Source organism: Fragaria vesca, linkage group LG6, assembly GCF_000184155.1.
Source record: "Fragaria vesca subsp. vesca linkage group LG6, FraVesHawaii_1.0, whole genome shotgun sequence".
NCBI lineage: Eukaryota > Viridiplantae > Streptophyta > Magnoliopsida > Rosales > Rosaceae > Fragaria > Fragaria vesca.
The window spans coordinates 27968603-27991322 of NC_020496.1; the positions used below are offsets into that span (position 1 = coordinate 27968603).

The following is a 22720-nucleotide window of genomic DNA, read 5'->3' on the forward strand; positions in this document are numbered from 1 at the left end:
CCTTTTCAAGCAGCACCACTTTTATGCAATTTCACTGTAACATTTTCAAATCATTGACCGTGAAAATGAGTTTTTACCACCAAAATGATGTTTCCAATCTTTTTTTTTTTGAAATGGAGATGTTCCACTCTTTAAGGTTGTGGTGTTGAATCGGACTGGCCCTTCTCGTACATCACATGATGTTCTAAAAGAAAGCTCACCTGCTCTAATGGACCCTATGCTCCCCTAGAGACCCTATGTATCACTATCCACCATAATTACAATGAAACTGTGGACATTAGGGAAAAGAGTTTGCAAGTAAAATAATTAAAATCAAAAGTGAATGGAATGAATCTAAGAAATTACATCCACATGTTGTCCAGCTGAATAGTGGTAAGACTACTACTGAGATAACAGAAAATTTTCAATGCATAACGGAGCTGTGCTAGACTATAGGCTACAATGTCAAGAAAGCGCAAGAACCACCTCTAAGTTGCCTCATTTACAAACCTCAGCTAAAGCCGGTGTGTTAACTCAGAATTCCATTGAAGGAATGGCTTGAACCCTGTGAGGGACTTGTTAACAGCATTTTCACGCAGCCAAGCAGGGATCAACTGTAATCAACTGTAGCTCTCATCGGCGGTTTCAAACTTGCCTACTCCTCCACTGTGCCCTGTCAAGAAGAGTAAGACTTTTCACACGTATTTGTCTGAACTTTTAGGTCATAAAGGAATCATTATTTACCGGACCCAAAAGAAGGGTTTTGCTCAAATCCCCCTGGGACAAACACAGGAAGCTGGTTTGACGCAGAATCACGTCTGAATCTAGACTCCCTAGGCAAGTTCAGTGCTGTCCTGTCTTGGCCCTCTCTTGAACCCGGACCCCTTTCATTTCTCATATTATCCCTAACTGGTGCACTTAAAAGTGGACCACCAAAGAATATGGAGTCTCCCGTATACATCAGTTTCTCTGTATGTTGCACTGGAGGCTTCGCTGCGGAAGATGAAGCCTCCTGTGGCGGAATAACTGGCCTTCTACTATAATTGCTTGTTTCTGCATTGGGATTTGATAATCCTGGAACAGATAACCTGTTGTTTCGAGCTTCAGAAGCTGATACAGGAACTGACACATATCTTCCGGCTTCTTGGTCCCAAACAACTGATGTCCTTCTAACATCTCTGAGAAGAGAAGTAGGTGGACCAGAAAGCATCAAAGGATCAGTGCTACACTTCTGTATTATCTTTTCATCAAATCCCAAGGGCTGTGACATTGTCTGACTGACATTGGGGAATGATGTCCTGGGAGGTAATGGACGTTCAGGAACTAAGCTGGGAACTGAAGTGGCTGCACTGAAACGTCCCAGAGGACCGAGACCTTGACCCTGTGGTAGAGGGCTAAGTGTGACCGCTTCATGAATATGGCTTGGACTGCTGAAGCTACTTATGCTTTGAGTTCCAGTTTCATACTCGTCTCGGCTACCTTGACTTGGCGCATAAGAGTTTCTTGACAACCTCAGATCATTCTTCATCTCTCTATTTGTCCCTGTATCAGTGCTTACACTACTCCTCACACTCATATTGCCACTTGAGCTACGCTCATGATCAGGTTTATCAAGTGGTCGTAGAACTGAGGATGAAGCCCTGGCTTTCGCCGCTGCTCTCATGGCCTCACTAGAGTCTAGCTTTGCAAGCTTCCAAGCACTAATACGAACAGGCCTTTTAGGAGCTTTGTGCTCTCTTTCTGTAGTTCCAGCGGCATCTGGATCAATAGTTGATGGGACCATTCCAGGCTCCAAATGTGGTACAACTTCATCCTGATGCAGCCAAACTTGTGTCAAGTGTAAAATTTATATAAATAACCATTTTATCTTGCATAGAAAATAGAAGCAAGTATCAAATCAAATTCCAGAACCAAATTTACAAGACAGAGGACTAAATTAATAATAGGAAGAGGATCTCAAGGACAAGCCACTACTGAAAAAAAATTAATATATATATATACACACACACAGTCCGTTTCAGATACGGACGTCCGCACCCCCCGTTCGCCACCGTACAGCGCTGGCGAGGGCGCGCCTCCACCCCAGCTAACTCCAGCAGCGTCCCCGACCACTTTCCCTTCCCGGCAAGTCCACCGAATTCCAGTTTTCCGGCCAGATCACCCAAAACTTCAAACAAAGTTAATCTGGCCGGAAAACTGGAATTTGGCGGACTCGCCGGGGATGGAAAGTGGTCGGGGAAGCTGCTGGAGTCTGTTAGGGTGGAGGCACACCCTCGCCGGTGCCATACGGTGGCGTCAGGAGGGACGTCCACACTTTAAGAGCCGTGCGGACGTCCGCACCTGATAATCCCCCCATATATATATATATATGAGGCCGGATATGAAGCGGACGTCCGCAACTATGTTAAAGTGTGGACGTCCCTCCGTTCTCCTCCGTCCGGTGCCAACGATTGCGCTCCTCCACCCGAGCGGACACGAGCGGCATCTCTGATCACTTTCTCTTGCTGGCGAGATCGATTTGAAGGTCTGGGTAGCAACCTCCACCCAAAACTGCAGACAAGGTCGATCTCGCTGGTAAACTGGAATTCGGCGGACTCGCCGGGAATAGAAAGTGATCGGGGACGCCTTTAGTGTCCGCTTGGGTGGAGGCACGCCGTTGTCAGCACCGGACGGAGGAGAACGGAGGGACGTCCGCACTTTTTCTTCGGTGAGGACGTCCGCTTCATATTGTTTTCGTATATATATATATATATATATATATCTACTACAATAAAGCCGGGCGTTCAGAAATTCAACAAAATGTGTTTGCCTATATTACCCTTATAAAGTTAACTGAGATCTTAGAATTCAGGGTAATTATAGTAAAAAGCAAAACAAACAAACAAAAATAAATAAATAAATAAATAGCAAAGAAATAATTATGAAAGATAAACGTAGAGAGATAGTGAGAGTACAAGATTGAAAAACTGCAATTCCACTTGAGAAAACAGATAACCGTAAGTCACTACTCCTTAATTTTAGATGATTTTGTGACACCGTGCCTAGATGCACGGGTAAAGGCTAGTAATATATATGATCAAGTAGAGTCAGTAGACCATATGATTCGGACCAAAAAGAAAAGTGGACATATGATTAATAATGCTATTTAGTTAAGTACAATTTTTGATTTCATATCCTACCCTCTCGTTTCCAAGTAGTTCCACCTAGTAAGTGTTAATTTATCACTTTATCAGATCCAGTTCAAAGACATGCATATTGTAAGCCTAAGATCAATATATTGATACAAAGTCAAATGTTTTCAGGAAAAACAAGACCAAGAAACAAAATATATACTAAAGTACCTGATAATCCACAAAGACTCTTGGAGGTGTACACCATGCACCCTTGTATTGCAGACCTAAAGAACTTCCACCACTCAAGCCAGTTGTAGCTGATCCAGTTGGTGAGTACATGATATTATTGATAGCCTCATCCACGTCTCCTCCGGGTACCTCACTCATTGCTCTCATTGCCACAACATATTCGTAGGTAGTAATACCCTAATTTCAATAAACAATTCAGATAAACATGATTACTTTACTTGAATGACTGTTTAAAAAATAAAAAACAGCCTCTCCTGCTCTGATAGTTGTCTGTTCTCATTTCTCCCCTTTTGTAGCTGGTATTACTAGAATTCCCCAACCCAATATTTTGTTGCATACTTCAAAGTATAAAATCTCTCTCAAACCCGTTCCTAACTAAACCCTCGCACAACGAAAAATGAAATTAACAACTAGAGGATACTGACCTTCCTGATTAATATCATGTGGAAGAAAAACAGTTCACTGAGGGGTACACATGCCAGAACAGAAACTGCAGTACAAATAGCCTGGACAAAGTGAGACCCAATGTTAGCACAGGAATACTTTCTGCAATTGATACTGGTAAAAGATTAGGATGCTAAGTGACATTAAAGCATTTAAGATATAGCACATACCACAACTGTTGCAAATGGCGCTCTAGTGAAACCATTTCCAAGTCTATCAATAATTTCTGCCTCCATGCTTCTCTTGTTAACAAAGCAGCGCACTAGTACAGCAATACCAACTCCAGCTTCAATGGCAAGCTGGACCAAAATAAGGGCAAAGAGAGACAGAGAGAGCATCTTTAGTATTCGAGGTTATTGTTGCACCTAATTATTATCGGACTGCAACCAATACCTACCCAAAGAAGACTGATGGCCATCAGGCTGATAAAAGTCACATAATTTTTGTGCCCCACACAATTGTTAAGCCACTGCAAACCAATATAATTACTGATGTTACTTCCGAAGAACACTAAGATCTGTCCACCCAAAACAAGTACAACTGAAGCAATGTGATAGTGGAAGAGTTGAATACCCGACAGTGGTGATCAAAACCGTCAACACACTTATCACAACTTCTACAGTGTTTGCTGAACTTGCGAACCTGCAACATGAAAAGTAACAATATTTGAAATAGTCCTTTTAGTCTCTTGTCAGCATATAGCCACTACTAAAGACCATATAATCCATTTGAAACACGATAATTTAACCAACTCATTTAAGAAAAATCTATTGTTGATAACATAACATTGAGCATGTTCATAGCTAGTTCTTGGAAAAAGGAAGCAGCCTCAGAACTTCCCATACAAGGTACTAGGAGTAGTAGATTGATACAGATACACATAATAGCCCAATACAACTAGCTTAATGTTATCATATAAAAAAAACTAGCTTAATGTTTGTATCAACAATAATAGTCCTAGACTGTTCATGATGGAATACCTCAGAATTGCACAATGTACAGAACAAAGCCTCTTCACCACCTTCACCACCCTGATGCTCTGCTGCCCCTTCCTGTTGTTTGCGGCAATCTTGATGTACAAACAAGGCACATAAGATACCCACTCCTCCAACACTACTGGCTGTTGGTTCTGCTGGATAATTTACACCTCCTAGTTCTCCTACTGAGCCTTTCCTACTAGAGTTAGCTCCTGCTATTGAACTTTTGGAAACTGATGATGGTGAGGAGGCCCCAGTTGCACCGTCATCAAATTTTCTTGGCAGGTCTTTTGCTGATATCCCATGATGTGCATTAAAATTATTGATTGCCCCATTGTAAAACCTGGACATGATTCCAGGATCTGCAGGGTTTATTGCAGTACATCGTACATAGAGAATAAAGACAAGAAGTGCCTGCAATGCCATAACAACAGAATTGGATAAGACCAAAATAAAAGAGCTATCCATCTGAAAGCAAAAGTAACTATATAATCATGATTGAGTTACGCGATAAGTAAAGCATTACATAAGGGGACTGATTTATCTCCAGTTAATCTAGTTTGGCCCTCTCTTGCTTTATATATTTAAAGAAAAGAAAAAATCAAACTTGACACACAATAGGAAAATCATTACAGAGTAAAAGCTCATAACTGCAAAATGACAGAGTATCATTATTTGAACCTATTATACTCCAAGCACAGACTCTTTGGCAGGTTTGACTAATAGTCCTTGGATGACTTTTTTCCAGACTAATACAATGGATCAGGTTAACTGCTACATTCCAAACCAAAGACTAATGGACTTTTTCTTCTATGGTTTTCTATATGTCTTTAATGACATATAAGAATGTGAAACTTCTTAAAGAGTCAAAATATTATTGCACATAATTTAAAAAAAAAAAATATTAACATACCACCGGAGAGTAACTTCCAATCAGAACATATTCCCAGATGCGGCCTCCAAGGAAAGGAGCAAAGAAAGCATAGAATGCGACCACTAACAAGCAAAATACAGTAATTGCGACAACCTATCAATCAAACATCAGAGTTGAGGTGAAAATTCAACAAATTAACCACTAAGAAACACTAAAAAATAAAGCAAGACATTACAAGAAAACCACGATTCAGTATCCAGAAAAATATGTGTAAATCATAAACAGAAAAGCTTTCTGAGAACAGTTGGCATCACCACGATGTTCGGGGAACAAAAAATGTTAAAGGTCCAAGATGAAACAAAACCTAAACAAACATAAGCTCGAGCACACCAGCATTTCCTTTTGGCTTAATTGCTAACCATATACTGCAAATTTCACCCCTATACTCCTCAAAAATGTAAAAGCACAACCTCAAGCAACTAACTAAGAACTAAGAGTGATAATGTCAGCAACATAGATCCTAATAATGTCAATCATACAGATTCGACCTTTCACAACAATTGACGAATCGAAAACCCACACTCCGAAACTGGGATCAGACTCTAGATTTAGCTTCTGTAAAGAGAAACCCCACCTCACCAAGTAATTAGTTCAAACAAAACCTAATCAAATTCACCAAAATTTAAACCCCATTTTCAACAAATTGAGAATGAAAGTGAAACTGAAGGAGATAATCTGGGTACCTGAAAGGTGTGAGCAGGCAATTGCCATCCATGCTTCCTCACCATAACTAATCAATCCACAAACCAAAACCCACAAAAACCCTAAACACACTCCCAGACCTTGACCTCAGTCCTAAATTGTCAAAACCACAAAAAGCAATTAGCTTTTGGGAGAGTGTGGCACCCTTTATGAAACCCAAAAGCCCAAAAAGAAAGCAGCAATCACTTTAAGGGTTAATTGCTAAACACATCCATGGATTAAACCCAGAGCAGAAAATGAAGAGGAACCCATTTGGAATTTTGGGGTTGTAAATATATGAAAATGGGGAGAGACCCAGTTGAGAGTGGTCAAGAAGAGAGAGAGAGGGCGAGTGAGAAAAGGAGTGGAATTTTGAGGAAGAAGAAGAAGGAGTTGGGGTCTCCCACAGTATATGTATAAGTATAATTATACGGTGTATTAGGTAGAGAAAGACATGGGTGGGTGGGTGGGTGCGTGTTATTAATGGTGAGGGTCCGCTTACCCAGTATTATTCTCTCTAATCTTTCTTTCTTTGTCTCTCTCCTCGACTTTTCTCTCTGTTTTATGCATGCTCGTGTTTTTTAATCTTGACATATTTTTCCCCATTTTTTCTAACTAATCTTTTGTTTTTCTTATCGAAACAAACCAGTCTTTTGTTTTTGTAATCATCTTTTGGTGATCCTTTTTATCTGTTCAAGAAAGTTTCCAAAACACATTGATTTTCTTTTTTCTACTAAGAGAGAGGAGATGTTGACGTTTTTATTTTTTTAGATTATGCTTTCTCATAATCACATCCGATATCTCTTTTACTGTATTATGTTATATTTTTTCTAATACAGTAAATATCAACTCAAGATAACTACGAACTTCAAATAAAACTATCTACAAATTCACGAAAACAAAACGAGACTTTATTTAGTTGCTGAAACAGACCATTGATGTTGGTCTTATGACATCCCAAGAAAATAGCAACGACATATCATCGTCAACTCTGAACTTGACTGTGAACCTATAACTTTTTATGGTAAGTTTTAAGACCTATAGTAATCAAGACAATCACTTTCGGACCATTTTGAATTCAAAGAGTTTTACAAAAAAAAAATGCATTAGCGAGAAAGTACACCAAGAAAGTGAACAAACAAGTCATCCATATGAATTCCTAACGCTACACGTCTCTTTCAAGTTTCAACGTGGTTTTATCCTCTGAATGAAGCTAATATGGTATAAGTGTACAACTCTTTATTTAAACTTGAAATAATCAAATCATACATCCAGTGATCCAACAGCTATGAAACAATCATGAGGATGTTGACATGGCCGGTTCAAGTTTACATCAGAATTTAGCAAAACCATGACGTGCTCTAACCAGCTAGCTTGCTTCCAACATCACTTATTTGTATCTTGTTTATAACCAACTCCATTTCCATAATTCCATTGTTAGAGAAATAGACTATATCAAAGGGTGAGTCAGACTTGAGAGACAAATATTCGTGCAATTATGGTAATCTGGTGGGGTGATGTTTGGGCAAGTCCATTATCATTTTAGTATATGATCCAACCATCTTATATTATGGAGTGCGATTTAAAATGATGGAGTATTGGAGATGATAACCAGAACACCAATGAAATTGTACTTTGAATTCATTTTATGATGGAGTACTATGATTCTAGTGAAGAATCAATGTGGGATGTCATTATTCATTACCTTTTTAATTATTTGGTTGGTCGAAGTTTTGGTGAAATATAGCTTGCGAGAAGGTTTATAATCATCTTTGCGATTGGGGTTGAAATAGAATCAAAGATTCTTATTCATTGTGTAGTGTGTAGGTGAAAATGGTTATATAGAGTGGTGTATTGTATTATCATCACTGATTGTCAGTTCTTAGTTTTTTTTTAATGCAAAAAGTATCAATTATCGCCGTCAACCACTTTGAGTTGTCTGATAATGAGTAATATAAAGATGTCAACGCATTTTCGTTTCTTTTTGTCATAATCTGGAGGCCTATGTCATAAATCAAGTATAATTTTCTACCATATATATTCTATTTACCACGAAAGTTCTTTAATGTAAATGTACCGAGGTACAAGTAAACCAATATTCAATATGCAACCTTAGCCATTCATTTCATCTAGTCATCTACCTAGCACTAACCTCCACACTAACGACGTTAAAAGAGCCTAAACAAAAAAAACTGGTCAATAAGGTAACAGAGATGAGTTGAGTAAAAATTCAATTAGATAATTAAACCAAGGTAAAAATATGGAAGTTGAAAAGATGAAGAATGCCTTCTCATCGGAAAAAATAAAAGAAGAATTCCCCTTCGCAATCGAGGAAGAGGATGTCTGATATCGAACTAATCTGATCAAATCATAAATAGAAGAAGAGGAGGAATTGAGGATTCCAGTTTTCAGTCTCTTCGTGGGCACCGTTGCTTCCATTGCCGCCGAAAAACGAAAGGTCGGGTCTTCCATTTGGGAAAGGATAGAGCGCGATTATGGGTTTCGGAAGGGTTACTTTGGAATTATGGGTGAGTAGCGGCGAAAAACAGATGAAAAAGGGTTACTTTGGATGAGTAGCGGCGGCTATGGTTTGAACTGATTCATAAGTAAGCAAATCAAGATTATGGGTTTCTGAACTTCTCATCTATACCTAAAGTCCTAAACTTATACTTGGGAAATTAATATCTGCAACCAATAGATTGAAGTCATTGTACGACGACAAAGGTGCAATGTTGTTTTCTGGGCAACGCGGGCTCGAACAATACATTGTCGCTCCGCCGGCTGAGCGGTAGCTTTGGCGGTGGTTCACCAACATCCATCAACCGTGACTTCTCAGGTCTAATGAATTTACTGGGGTTAAATTGTTTTTGTCTTCATATGATTATTGTTCAGTAACCAACGACCAAATTGACGTCTGTTAACACATGTGCAAGGCACATGACTAGTTCAAGTGCACCTAGGTGCGCTGAATCTCTACTCCGTATTTATCATGGCAAAATCCCGAAGTTTAATAACTTAAGCATCATATGGCGTATTCTAACGTAATTAACTCGTGGATTGTTTAACCACGACAAAGTGATTCAGCTGATGCAATCCCCCCTCCAAATCCTATTTTCACAGGAATGTCCTTGTGTTTTAACGATAGGTTATTGGTTGATTTAGGGTCTCTAATGAATTATAAAATGAAGGAGCTACAATACTCTATCAACTGTCCAGGCCTCTAAGACGTCAATTTAAAAAGAGAATGTTAAAAAGAGAAAGAAAGAACTCATGAATGTTTGATTTCGCCTCTTTATTTACTTATCGCTTTATGAGTTATTGAGTTATTCATCAAACCTCAACAACATAGAAGCAATAAAATAACCGAGTCTTAAACTACTACAGGTGGTCAAGTTGGTAAGAGCCTAGATGTGAAACTCCTATATCTAGGTTCGAATCCCAGCCGACGCTAATTGCAGTTAAATCCCAATTTATTCTTGGTGACCAGAGGAGAGGAAACGTTCTTATAAGATCCCTTAGCGCGGATTAGTCTCTGAGCCTGTAAAGCCTTTGAGGATACCGTCGATACTACTTAAAAAAAAAAAAAAAAAAAAAACGGAAGTCCTACCTAAATTACAAATTTCTGGATCATTCCTTCCCAATTCTTCTTAAATTACACTAGTTTCAACTTTCAAACATTCTCATTTAATTTTGTAGGGCTGGGCGTGGGACGGGACGAGACGAGATTAGGCTAATCCCACGTCCCGTCCCGTACATTACACACGGGACAGGACCGGGGCGGGCCTTGCGTTTTGAAATTTGATCCCAACCAAGTCTCGTCCCGGACGGGATCGGAACGGGACAAGACTGATCCCGACCATCCCGCCCAATTCCAAAACTGAAGAAAAAATATATCCTGATTGCCTTCTAGCCTTCTAGGTTTAATTCAAAAACCCAATATGCCAAAATCCTACCTTGTTCTACATCCGAAACACAACTTCACCAGTACAAAACATTTATAAATTCATATTGCATCATTACATCCATAATAGCCAATGCATTACAAGTTCACGCACAATACAGTTTAACAAGAACACAAGAAAGTACTGTAACAATTTGCTTTTGCCATACTTTCGCACCATATGCAGACTATCAATAAATTACCTAGAAGGAAGTAATTTCATCTTACCCAATATCAAACCTAAGAACAATTTCTTCTTTCCCGTAACCATATTCTCAGAAGAAAAAAAAAATCAATAGACCAAAACCAAACTGATCTTGATTAGTTTCTGACCAAACCCAGATCAAATTACTAATCACCAACGATCCCAAACAAGATCACCAGACCTAGTTGTACCTTATCGTAGCTCGCCGCTATCAACCTCAGAACAGAGTGAGATTTCAGACAAAAGATTCAGAGAAATTTAATTCGCCAAAGAAGATGAAGAGCCCGAACCTATCAAAGGTCGTACTGCCATCGTCGTCATCTGCTTTGGCCGACACAAGTCCCGTCGACTTCTGATCGCAACAGCTTCAACTTTAGAAGGCAGTAGCAGAGTCCCACATGAGGGGAAGAACAGAAGAAGAACGATTGAGGGTTTGAGATTTCAAGTTCGCATCTTCAATTTGGGGTTTGGATGGATCGATGTTAAGAGCAATTTGCCGATTTGGGTCTCGCATTTTGGGATGAAGAGTGAGAGGCTACTGTGATTATTCAAATGAGATGAGATGAGGTTAGGATTAGGGTCTGAAATTAACAGGTGAGATGAAATCATCTAAAGAAAACAACGGCTGCGATTGCTCTTTGTTAATACACGGTACGGGACGGGCCTGACGGGCCTCAAACTTTCAGTCCCGTGGCCCGTCTCGTGTTTTATCTAACGGAACGGAATGGGATGGCCCAGTGTTTAACGGGACGGGACGGGATTTCAGTTTTTTTTATGCCCAGCCTTATAATTTTCAAATTTTGAATGTTTGATTAGGACGGGTCTTGATTACACGACCAAAATCAAACGCGTGAACCTTCTGATTTTTTCTTACGAAAACAATTAATACCAAAAATTCCACACCCAAAAGGCCAAAACGGTAAAAGCCTTGACTTTGGCCGTCCAGGCTCACACGCGTGACACGCGCCCCCCCCCGCCCCCCACCTAATAATTGGAGCTGGCGAAACCAAACCAGGGGACCCACACCTCCCTCAGCTGGCACGCGCGACGCGTGTGGGCCGTGATTGCGGGGCTTTTGAAACAAAAAGAAGAAAAAGAGGCGAGTGGGCGAAAGGTGAGAGTCAGATTGGGCGTCTTTGTTTCGAAACCCTAAACCGAAAACGAATTGGGGCCAAAATTAAATCCACTCGCCCAACCCCCTCGCGTGTGAGATCTTCGCACTCTTCTCCCTCCCCAGATCTTCCAAGCTTTGTCTCCTCTCCTTCTCCCTCCTTCTTCCATATGTAATTCAAACACACCACCTTTACATATATCCCAGGTAATCCAACCTCTCTCTTTTGTTTTTTTTTTTTTTTTTTTTTTTGAATTGTGAGGATGAGCTTGTGAATTTTGATGCATTGATTTGAGTTTGTTGCATCTGACATATTGTAATGGAAAATGAGGACTATGCAAGCTTGGTTTGGACTAAGCTGAGCTTATGAATTTAATTACTGTGGTAATTTAGCTGTATATGACTATGAACTGGTGTAAATTCATGTGGAGTATGAATATATGGTTTTAGGAGTTATGCTTGCAAGTTTTCAAAGGGGTTAGAAACGGCGTTAGAATCAGGATATGAACCTGTTTGGTGATTCCAATCTCTGTGCATATTGCAGTAGCTTGAATTTTTAGCTGTGTCGAAAGTAACCCACATTTGTGTTTTATCTATACTAGTTAGTTTGTTGTAGTTGATAACAGTTTAAGTTGGTAGCTGATTTAGTGCCTTCTATGATGCCGTTAGTCACATGTTCGTGCTATGTTTATGATTTCTGAATGGAAAATTATGAATAGAATTTTGAGCTGAATTGCTGATATGTACATTTGATAGAGTATAATTCAGTTCGAAAGGAGAAGTTATACATTCGAGATGCAAATGAGTATCTTTTTACTAGCAGTTTGAAGAATTTCAATCTCAATCTTCCACTTGTTTACTGGCTTTTATGGTTTGACCTGTACTCTTCAATTTTGATTTACGCATGATGGCAAATACTACAAAACATAAGAAAAAAATAGAACTCACGATGCAATCCAAATGCTGCATCTATGAGTAAACTACGGCTGAAGTTTAAATGGCATAAAGATTTACTGATTGAAGCATGATGGTCTCTTGGTCTGCTTGTTCAACATCATTCGATTGTATTAAACTGACTATGAACATGTCCATTGTTCCACATTTTTAAATGCTCTATATAAATCATCGGAAGTATATCTTTGTAATTGGGTAACCAAATATGAAATTTTTCACCTTTTGAACCTTCTGAGGGTTATTTGGTGCCAAAGAGTCTCATATAGTAATACCTAGCTAGAACTTTGAAGGTTTACTCTGGATAATGTAAATGATTTTTAAGTTTTGTTATAGTGATTAAGTGTTGTCCTTAAATACAAAAGTGGGGATTTTCAGGTAAATGAATTAATGTTTGCCAGAGTAAAAAGGCTGTATACCTTTTTTCTCCTCGAACTGTGATAATTAGGCTTTTGTGTTGATCAGAACTTGAATATCTGAGGGTAGTGCCCTTTTTTTTCTCCCTATTTCTGTAGAATAGTCTGACTAGTAGGATAATACTTTAGTTTTTGTTTCTTTAATGTCACCAAGGAGGAAAAGTTATCTTCTTCTGTCTTTTTTCTTCTCAGCCAAAGATAGTAGCATTAAGATACCACGGGAGGCGATAGTGGTCTGTTATGTTGGAAGAGGAGGATGCCGTTATCTTCTTAACATTGACAACGCTAGATCAATCTAGTTCGAGCTGTTAGTTGCCACTATTGTACTCTGAACTTCGAAAATGGTTTGCAACTCTTTTTCTGTAGGAATGTAGCTGTATTACTGTTATAGCATTACATCATAGTTGTAGTTTTATCTATGATTGTTTGTTACGCTTTCGCTTTATATAAGAGAATGATAGAGTTATAGTGTTTCTTTATCAGCATCAATTCATCATGATAAAAGTGCATAGTTATAGATTTATTGTATATATGTTAAGTGCTGTCAATTCCTGTTTGCAGATATTCTCTGATGATCATCAGTTAAAATTAAATAGTCTCACCATGGACATAGACCTTCGGCTACCTTCTGGTGACCATGATAAGGAGGATGAAGAGCCAAATGCAATTGATAACATGCTGGAACATGAAGAAAAGATGCACAATGGAGATATTGAGAGTGCACATATTGTGGATGATAGGGATGAGGTACATGCTGAAGATGGGGGAGATTTGAATTCTCCCACAGCAGATATGGTAATCTTCAATGAGGACACAAACCTTGAGCCGCTTTTTGGGATGGAATTTGAATCACATGGTGAAGCATACTCTTTCTATCAGGAGTATGCTCGCTCTATGGGATTCAACACTGCCATCCAAAACAGCCGCCGCTCAAAGACATCAAGAGAATTCATTGATGCAAAGTTTGCTTGTTCCAGATATGGTACCAAGCGTGAGTATGACAAAACCTATAATAATAAGCCACGGGCCAGACAGAGCAAGCAAGACCCAGAAAATGCAACTGGTCGGAGATCATGTTCAAAGACAGACTGCAAAGCTAGCATGCATGTGAAGAGAAGATCAGATGGGAAATGGGTTATACATAATTTTGTGAAGGAGCATAATCATGGGCTTTTACCAGCTCAAGCAGTCAGTGAACAAACAAGAAAGATGTATGCTGCAATGGCTAGACAATTTGCTGAATACAAGAATGTTGTTGGTCTGAAAAATGATCCAAAAAATCCTTTTGATAAAGGTCGGAATTTGTCATTAGAGGCAGGAGATTTGAAGATGTTGCTTGAATTTTTTACTCACATGCAGAGTATGAATTCCAACTTCTTCTATGCCATAGATCTGGGAGAAGATCAATGTCTCAAAACTTTATTGTGGGTTGACGGCAAAAGTAGGCATGATTACATCAATTTCAATGATGTAGTGTCATTGGATACCACTTATATTAGAAGCAAATATAAGATGCCTCTTGTTTTATTTGTTGGTGTGAATCAACACTATCAGTTTGTGCTGCTGGGATGTGCCTTGGTCTCAGATGAATCTGCAACAACATTCTCTTGGCTAATGCAGACATGGCTGAAAGCTATGGGTGGACAAGCTCCAAAAGTCATTATCTCTGATCATGACCAATCAATAAAATCAGTTGTTTCAGAGGTCTTTCCAAATGCTCATCATTGTTTTTGTTTGTGGAATATTTTGGGGAAGGTTTCAGAAAATCTTGGTCATGTAATTAAACGTCACGAGAATTTTCTGGCGAACTTCGAAGAATGTATTCACAGGCCATCTACAACTGAAGAGTTTGAGAAAAGATGGTGCGACATTGTTGATGAATATGAACTTAAAGATAATGAGTGGACTCAGTCATTGTATGAAGATCGAAAGCATTGGGTACCAACATACATGACAAATGTTTGCTTGGCAGGGATGTCTACAGTTCAGCGATCTGACAGTGTGAACTCCTTTTTTGATAAGTATGTTCATAAGAAGACCACTGTGCAAGAGTTCTTGAAACAGTATGGAGCAATTCTACAAGATAGGTATGAAGAGGAAGCCAAAGCAGATTCTGATATGTGGAACAAACAGCCCACAACAAAATCTCCTTCCCCATTGGAGAAGAGTGTCTCCTTGATATATACACCCTCAGTACTGAAGAAATTTCAAGTGGAGGTTTTGGGTGCAATTGGCTGTAATCCTAAAAGGGATAGACAAGATGAGATGACCACTACCTACAGAGTACATGATTGTGAAAAGAATCAAGATTTCACTGTAGCATGGAATGAAATGAAGTTAGAAGTTTCGTGTTCATGCTGCTTATTTGAATACAGAGGTTATCTTTGTAGACATGCTTTAATTGTTCTCCAAATGTGTCAGATTGGTACAATCCCAGATCAGTATATATTAAAGCGTTGGACAAAAGATGCAAAGAGCAGGCATTTGGTGGTGCAGGAACCTGGCGATGTACCTTCCAGGGTGCAAAAATTCGATGATTTATCTCAGCGCGCTATGAAGTTAATTGGGGAAGGATCTCTGTCACAGGAGAGTTACACTATTGTATGTCATGCACTAGAAGAAGCTTTTGGAAATTGTTTGGCTGTGAATAATTCTAGTAAGAGTCTGGTAGAAGCTGGAACATCAGGCACTCAGGGCCTGCCTTGCATTGAAGATGATATTCAAAATAGGAGTATTGGCAAGGGTAGTAAGAAAAAGAATCCAACCAAGAAAAGAAAGGTCTGTTGTCTATATTCACTGAGATTATTATGTTTTTGTTGTAGTTGTAATCATTTAAGGTGACCTTTTTAAATATTTTGCAGGTGAACTCTGAGCCAGAGGTCATGACTGTTGGAGCACAAGAGAGCTTACAACAAATGGTTTGTTCTTGTCTATAATATTTTCCTTTTATTATCACTGACTTTTGGACTATCTACATGAACTATGATCTAAATCTGGATTCATATTGCGGTCAAACAATTTGTTTAATCTGCTAATGGAAATTCTGGCATTATAATGTGGGACATTGGTGGAATATATATGGAATTGAAATAATAATGTAACAAATGTATTTGACTGTCATAATATTTTTCCAATTAGGATAAATTGAACTCAAGAGCGATAACCATCGATGGTTATTATGGTGGACAACAGAATGTGCAAGGAATGGTATGACCATGTGTTCATCTACTAATGTAGTGAATACTTTATTTTTCCCTCTATTTTCAAATTGAGAGGAATTTCGTTTTTGGTCAGGTTCAATTGAACTTAATGGCACCTACACGGGACAATTACTACGGGAATCAAGTCAATCAACAGACTATTCAGGGGCTTGTAAGTCATAACAATGGAATTTAGTACTGTAGGATTAGCAATACTGCATCTGAAATGAGTATAATGTTGAGACCTGGTTTCATGCTTGTAGGGCCAGCTGAATTCTATAGCCCCAAGCCATCCAAGCCATGAAAGTTATTACAGTGCTCAGCAAAGCATGCATGGGCTGGTACAGTACCCTATGATCAGAGAGTATTTAGCTCATGACCATGTCAATAGACGCCTTCAATAATTTTTGCTGTTTTGTTTGCAGGGACAAATGGAATTTTTCCGAACCGGTTTTACTTACATTCGGGTTAGTTTGCTATATCCGGTGCTAATGCTCTCTTAGTCATATTTTCTACTTGAGCCACTTTGCCTTAATTATCTCCTTTATGCCAGGATGACCCCAATGTAAGAACAGCTCCATTGCACGATGATGCATCAAGACATGCTTGACAGTACATATTCATTGCTAACTGACGGTATGCATATTTGTTTAGTGTTTAGCCGTTAGCTCAAGTTGTACTTGAAACTACCGGTGGATCTGATTTGAATGATTATGTCTGTAGGTTAAGGAGGAGATGCGTTAAAGATGATCTCTTTTGTAAAAATGAAAATGTATCATGCCTTGTTGCTGGTGTACAATATTTATGATGGAAACGCCATTTGGTACCTGTAAAATAGGACAAGATAGAGTAGGCTGTTGTTAAGTAACTTATAAACTATTATGTCTTCTCATAGGAAGATAGATTTAAACTATTTGAGCAGGGTTCATATATTTTGTAAAGGTTGTTGTATTTGTTGTATCTCTGATTCCTTTGCCTCAGTAGGGTCAGTTGAAATCTGGAAAGACATAACCAGTCACTGCCATTGACTGGTGCCAATTGAAGTTTTCCTTTCATCTTCAACTTCTGTTTCTTTAGTCTTTTTATGTTTCCCTATTCAGCTGCTCTGCCATTCTGGGGGTGTTAAGACATGGGAGTTAGTTATAACAGTATTCTCTCGGATACCGATGGAAATTACGTTTGATAACAAACGGGGAAATGCCTTTGTAATTTGGATCAATGGTCCACTTTATAGGGACTTAATGAAAATGTTTGGCCCGCGAAAGGTAAGCATTGAGAAATAGAAATTGATCATTTCTCGCGTTTGAAATGCAAAATGAAGTGATATTATATTAGAAATTGATCATTTTCTCGCGTTTGAAATGCAAAATGAAGTGATATATTTTTCTGCTGGACTAAGAGCATGTCCAACATGTTTCTCATAATTTTTTTATCGTAGGAATTGAAAAGTTAAAGCTTTAAACAATTTTTCTTTAACAACTTTGATAAATTCTCACAATTAATGTGTTATAATATTGTGAGTCGAACTCCTGACCTCTCACATACAAGGAAATGTTTATGCCACTAGATCAAATGGTACTGAGTCATTCTCTAAATATTTTAATAAAATTTTAGAGTTGGTTTTCTTCCTCATCGAATCTCCTTTTTTTTTTTTAATGAAATAAAATTACAGGAAATTTTAGAACGAATACTTGCTACTCACTTGCTGTGCTGTAGTCATTTACAAATAAAATGGATGGATTACCCTCAAATATTAACGAATCAGGTTAAAACAGCATTCATGATAACAATTAAACAAATCACGCGCCACGCGTAGCGATTAAGGCAGCAAAGAGAGAGAGACGGAGGCAGAGTAGACGCGCCGCGAGGGAAAGGACTGAAGGAGGAAGAGAGAGAGAGAGCGTGTGATGAAGGCGAGTGGATTCAGATCCCCAATTGCCATAGAGCCCTAATTTTCCCCCGAGTTCGCCCACTCGCGCAACACCCCACTCGCCGCGCCCTTTCAATTTCCGTTGCCTTTCTCTGTCTCCATTTCCAGGTTTCACTCTCTCTCTCTCTCTTCCCAACTCCCTATTTTACTTTTCTGCTCTAAATTTCTCGGTTTGGTGAAGAAACTTGTATTATCTTGAACTATTTGCTTTCTGAGAAAAAATGGAGCTGATAATTTAGATTACTGAAACCAGTTTTATCTTGGTAAGAGGTGTACTGTACTTTTACATGTGCCGACTGCCGAGAGTAAGTGATCTGTGTTAGGTGGAGAGTGCTAATACTATTAGTATATGCTTTTGCTTTCTGTAATCTAAGTAGTTTTCCGGGTTTAACTTGTTATTTCGTAATTGGTATTGTGCTGGAGACAGCAACAAAAAGACTTCTTACATGTTCGATACTGCAGAAATGTATTTGTTATGTTTATCGTTCACTGCATTGTGTTCTTATTTTACGTTTTCTCTGTGCTGTTTTTTTCTTCTTCTTTTGGGTATCAGGATGATGGTTTCTTGGAACGATTCGAGTTTCTTATCGGAAACATATACTAAACTACTGTTAGCTAAGCATCATGGATGAAAATCGAAGATTGGTTGGAATTTTAGTTGACGGTCAAGACAATATGAATGATGGTAGAGTAATTGAAAATATGATCGTGGTTCCTCTTGTGGAAGAAGCACAAAATAGTGGTGGCGGGGTCGTCAGTTCTCCTAAAAGGGATGTTCAACTGTTTGAGGGGGATGCAGATCTTGAACCAAAAAATGGCATTGAATTTGATTCACATGAGGCGGCATACTCATTTTATCAAGAATATGCCAAGTCTATGGGGTTCACCACATCGATAAAAAACAGTCGGCGTTCAAAGAAATCAAAAGAGTTTATTGATGCCAAATTCGCATGTTCGCGGTATGGAGTAACACCAGAATCTGATAGTGGGAGTAGTCGTCGACCAACTGTGAAAAAGACAGACTGCAAAGCCAGCATGCATGTGAAGAGAAGGGCAGATGGAAAGTGGATTATTCATGAATTCATCAAGGAGCATAATCATGAGCTTTTACCAGCTCTAGCATATCATTTTCGGATTCATAGGAATGTAAAGTTAGCTGAAAAGAATAATATGGATATCTTGCAAGCAGTCAGTGAACGCACTAGAAAGATGTATGTTGAAATGTCTCGACAATCTGGTGGCTATCAAAATACTGGGTTTGTTCGGGCTGACACAAAGTATCAGTTTGATAAATGCCAGGATTTAGGTTTGGATGAGGGAGATGCTCAAGTAATGCTTGAATACTTTAAGCGTATCCAGAAGGACAACCCTAACTTCTTTTATGCTATAGATTTGAACGAGGAGCAGCGGGTGAGAAATTTGTTTTGGGTTGATGCAAAGAGTAGGAGTGATTATAAGAGTTTTAACGATGTTGTCTCTTTTGATACCTCTTACATCAAGATCAACGAGAAGTTGCCATTTGCACCTTTTGTTGGGGTGAACCACCACTATCAGCCAATGTTGCTTGGTTGTGCGTTAATTGCAGATGAGACTAAAGCCACATTTGTATGGTTGTTGAAGACATGGGTTAGAGCTATGGGTGGGCTAAATCCTAAGGTGATTATCTCTGATCAAGACAATGCCTTGAAGGCAGCTATTGAAGAAGTCTTTCAAGATGCACGTCACTGCTTTTCACTTTGGAATATATTGGAGAAGATTCCTGAAGTTCTTGCTCCTGTAATCAAACGGCATGAGAATTTCTTGCCAAAGTTTCACAAGTGCATTTTTAAGTCATGGACAGATGAACAGTTTGACTTGAAATGGTTTAAAATGGTTACCAGATTTGAACTTCAAGATGACGAATGGATTCGTTCGCTGTATGATGATCGTAAAAGATGGGTGCCTACTTATTTGGGAGATACTTTTTTAGCTGGAATGTGTACAACTATGCGTTCTGAGAGTATGAACTCTTTCTTCGACAAATACATACACAAGAAAATTACTCTGAGAGAGTTTGTCAAACAATACGGGACAATTCTACAAAATAGATATGACGAGGAAGCAATTGCGGATTTTGATACGTGGCACAAACAGCCTGCATTAAAGTCTCCTTCTCCTTGGGAAAAACAAATGTCAACAATTTACACTCATGCTGTGTTCAGAAAATTTCAAGTTGAGGTCTTAGGTGTAGTTGGCTGCCAGCCAAAGAAAGAACATGAAGATGGATTAACTACCACATTCAGAGTTCAAGACTGTGAAAAGGAAGAATATTTTATGGTAACCTGGACTGAATCAAAGTCAGAGGTTTCTTGTTCTTGTCGTTTGTTCGAGTACAAAGGTTTCCTTTGCAGACATTCACTGATTGTTCTTCAAATTTGTGGTCTTTCAAGCATCCCGCCTCATTATATTTTGAAAAGGTGGACAAAAGATGCAAAAAGCGGGCAATTGATCCTTGAAGGTTCAGAGCTAGTACAGACTAGGGTACAACGCTACAATGATTTATGTAAACGAGCCATTGAATTGAGTGAAGAAGGATCATTATCTGAAGAGACTTATAATATTGCTTTGCGCACACTTGTAGAGGCTTTGAAGAACTGCGTGAATGTGAACAATTCTAATACCACTGTTGTGGACTTTAGTAGCAGTGTTCACAGTATTCGTGAAGCAGAAGAAGAAAATCAAGGAAGCCTTGCTGCAAAACCCGGTAGGAAGAGAAATACAAATAGGAAAAGAAAGGTCAGTTCTGAAGTTGACAGCTTGAGATTAACCATTTTTGCTTATACCAAATGTGATAAGAACATTGATTGTAGTATGTTTATATTTCAGGTGCAAGCAGAACAAGATGTCATGATTGGCGAAGCACAAGACAGCTTGCAGCAAATGGTTTGTCCTTCCATCTAGTTGCCATCTAATTTTACTTTGTGTTCGGTGTGCACTGGATAAGAAAAAAAAAAATACATTGATATTGTATCTGTTCCTTGAATGCATTCCATCAGGTAACAAGAACATATGTCGGTGTTCTTGAATGCTGAATAACACGTTTGAGTTACTTGCACAGTTTTTGGGGAATAATTTCATCCTCCTACATGTCTTAACTGATATGCTTTTTTAATCCGGGTTTTCATGGTTGTAGGATAATTTGAGCTCAGATGGTATAGCGCTTAGTGGATATTATGGTGCTCAACATGGACTGGTATTACAATTTTTCTTCTCTTGAATCATCTATGTGAATATTTTACACTGCTTGTCTCTTGCATAATCATATGTCATTTTTAAACTTATGCTTGCAGGTTCAGTTAAACTTAATGGAGCCACCCCATGATAATTACTATGTTAACCAGGAGAGTATGCAAGGGCTGGTAAGTCATGATAAGTTCTGGCCATAAAATTTGCAAGGAGTCACTTCGGAACCAAGTAGAAAATGGCTGTATGAGTTATATTGAAGTGGGTTATTTTATGTGTAGGGACAACTGAATTCGATAGCACCCAATGATGATGGTTTTTTTGGGACTCAACAAATTCATGGGCTGGTATGTTATCTTCATATACAAGAGCAATGCACTTCTTAGAGAAATCCTGTCATAGGTTTATATTCACAAGGCAACTTTTCTCAAATTGTTCTTTAATCATGTAGGGACAATTGGACTTCCGACCATCGTCTAGTTTCAGTTATAGCTTACAGGTTTGTTTATATTTATGGCATAGATATTTACAGAAGAAACAGAAATAGTTTTATCTGTAGTTTAAGTTTTAACTGTATTGGTTTATAACCCCAACTGCAGGATGAACCTCATTTGAGATCTTCAGAGTTGCATGGTAGTTCTTCAAGACATTAATGAGGAAGAAACACTTGCCTCCTAGCTGTACTGGGTGGTTCTTCTTGAAGTGGGTTGATGTTTCCCTACTTGTTGAAAACACAGAAAGTAAATCCAGGAGGTTGTCCAAGCTCCTGGATTGACCTCTGTTATGCTTCCAGTGCAGATTGCGTTGGTTAAAGCCAAAAACATTACATTGACTTCAACAGTGAAGGTAAATATGTAATTAGATACAAAGGGGATTCTATTGAGTTTAGATCGACTTTGTCAATTCATCAATACTAAACTTAGCGCCCCACTGTACCGTGATAGCAACACAATCTGATGTCAGGTGTAATTTAGATCCATATACTGGAATGAAATCCTGAAGGTGCCAAATTACTGTCTAGCTGATGTAACCATTGAGATTAATGTAACTAGTGAGATTAATGTGCTGAGGACAGGAGTTTCATATTGTTTCCTGAGGTGTGATATAAATGATTGTCCAAGTTGGATTATATTGTTAAATTAAATGCTGTTTTGTTAGGCTTGAGATTGGTTTATTAGCTTGTTTTGTAAGAGGATGATGTTATGCAGAGCAGGGACTGACTTCATGTAGAGCCAGTCAGATTCATGTAATTGAGTTTTAGTCGAATGAATCTACAGTCTGGAAGTTATTTTTCCACAAAATTGATGATTATGTATATACGAAAGTAATGTCATTCTTAAAGAACTAATCAATTTTTTTTTGTTCGTA

The 22720-nt window shown here is 38.7% G+C and overlaps 3 protein-coding genes across 3 annotated transcripts; 2 read left to right on the top strand and 1 right to left on the bottom strand.

Annotated features, from left to right (window-relative positions):
- Nucleotides 1-293: 293 nt before the first annotated feature.
- On the bottom strand, nucleotides 294-6730 carry LOC101307134 (probable S-acyltransferase At4g15080-like). The gene is made up of 10 exons (XM_004303898.1): nucleotides 6380-6730; nucleotides 5676-5789; nucleotides 4766-5176; nucleotides 4359-4427; nucleotides 4183-4254; nucleotides 3956-4084; nucleotides 3767-3847; nucleotides 3321-3518; nucleotides 724-1792; nucleotides 294-652 (listed from the first exon to the last, which is right to left on the bottom strand). The coding sequence occupies exons 1-10, from the start codon at nucleotides 6422-6424 to the stop codon at nucleotides 600-602; spliced, it is 2241 nt and encodes a 746-aa protein (XP_004303946.1). The 5' UTR covers nucleotides 6425-6730; the 3' UTR covers nucleotides 294-599.
- A 4890-nt stretch (nucleotides 6731-11620) lies between these two features.
- On the top strand, nucleotides 11621-17262 carry LOC101307416 (protein FAR-RED ELONGATED HYPOCOTYL 3-like). Its single transcript, XM_004303899.1, has 9 exons — nucleotides 11621-11840; nucleotides 13562-15778; nucleotides 15862-15918; nucleotides 16139-16207; nucleotides 16295-16372; nucleotides 16464-16541; nucleotides 16626-16667; nucleotides 16754-16836; nucleotides 16924-17262. The coding sequence occupies exons 2-8, from the start codon at nucleotides 13604-13606 to the stop codon at nucleotides 16808-16810; spliced, it is 2556 nt and encodes an 851-aa protein (XP_004303947.1). The 5' UTR covers nucleotides 11621-11840; nucleotides 13562-13603; the 3' UTR covers nucleotides 16811-16836; nucleotides 16924-17262.
- A 1492-nt stretch (nucleotides 17263-18754) lies between these two features.
- Nucleotides 18755-22567, top strand: LOC101311699 (protein FAR-RED IMPAIRED RESPONSE 1-like). The gene is made up of 7 exons (XM_004305848.1): nucleotides 18755-20905; nucleotides 20996-21052; nucleotides 21303-21362; nucleotides 21460-21528; nucleotides 21634-21699; nucleotides 21804-21851; nucleotides 21952-22567. The coding sequence occupies exons 1-7, from the start codon at nucleotides 18755-18757 to the stop codon at nucleotides 22003-22005; spliced, it is 2505 nt and encodes an 834-aa protein (XP_004305896.1). The 3' UTR covers nucleotides 22006-22567.
- Nucleotides 22568-22720: the final 153 nt, after the last annotated feature.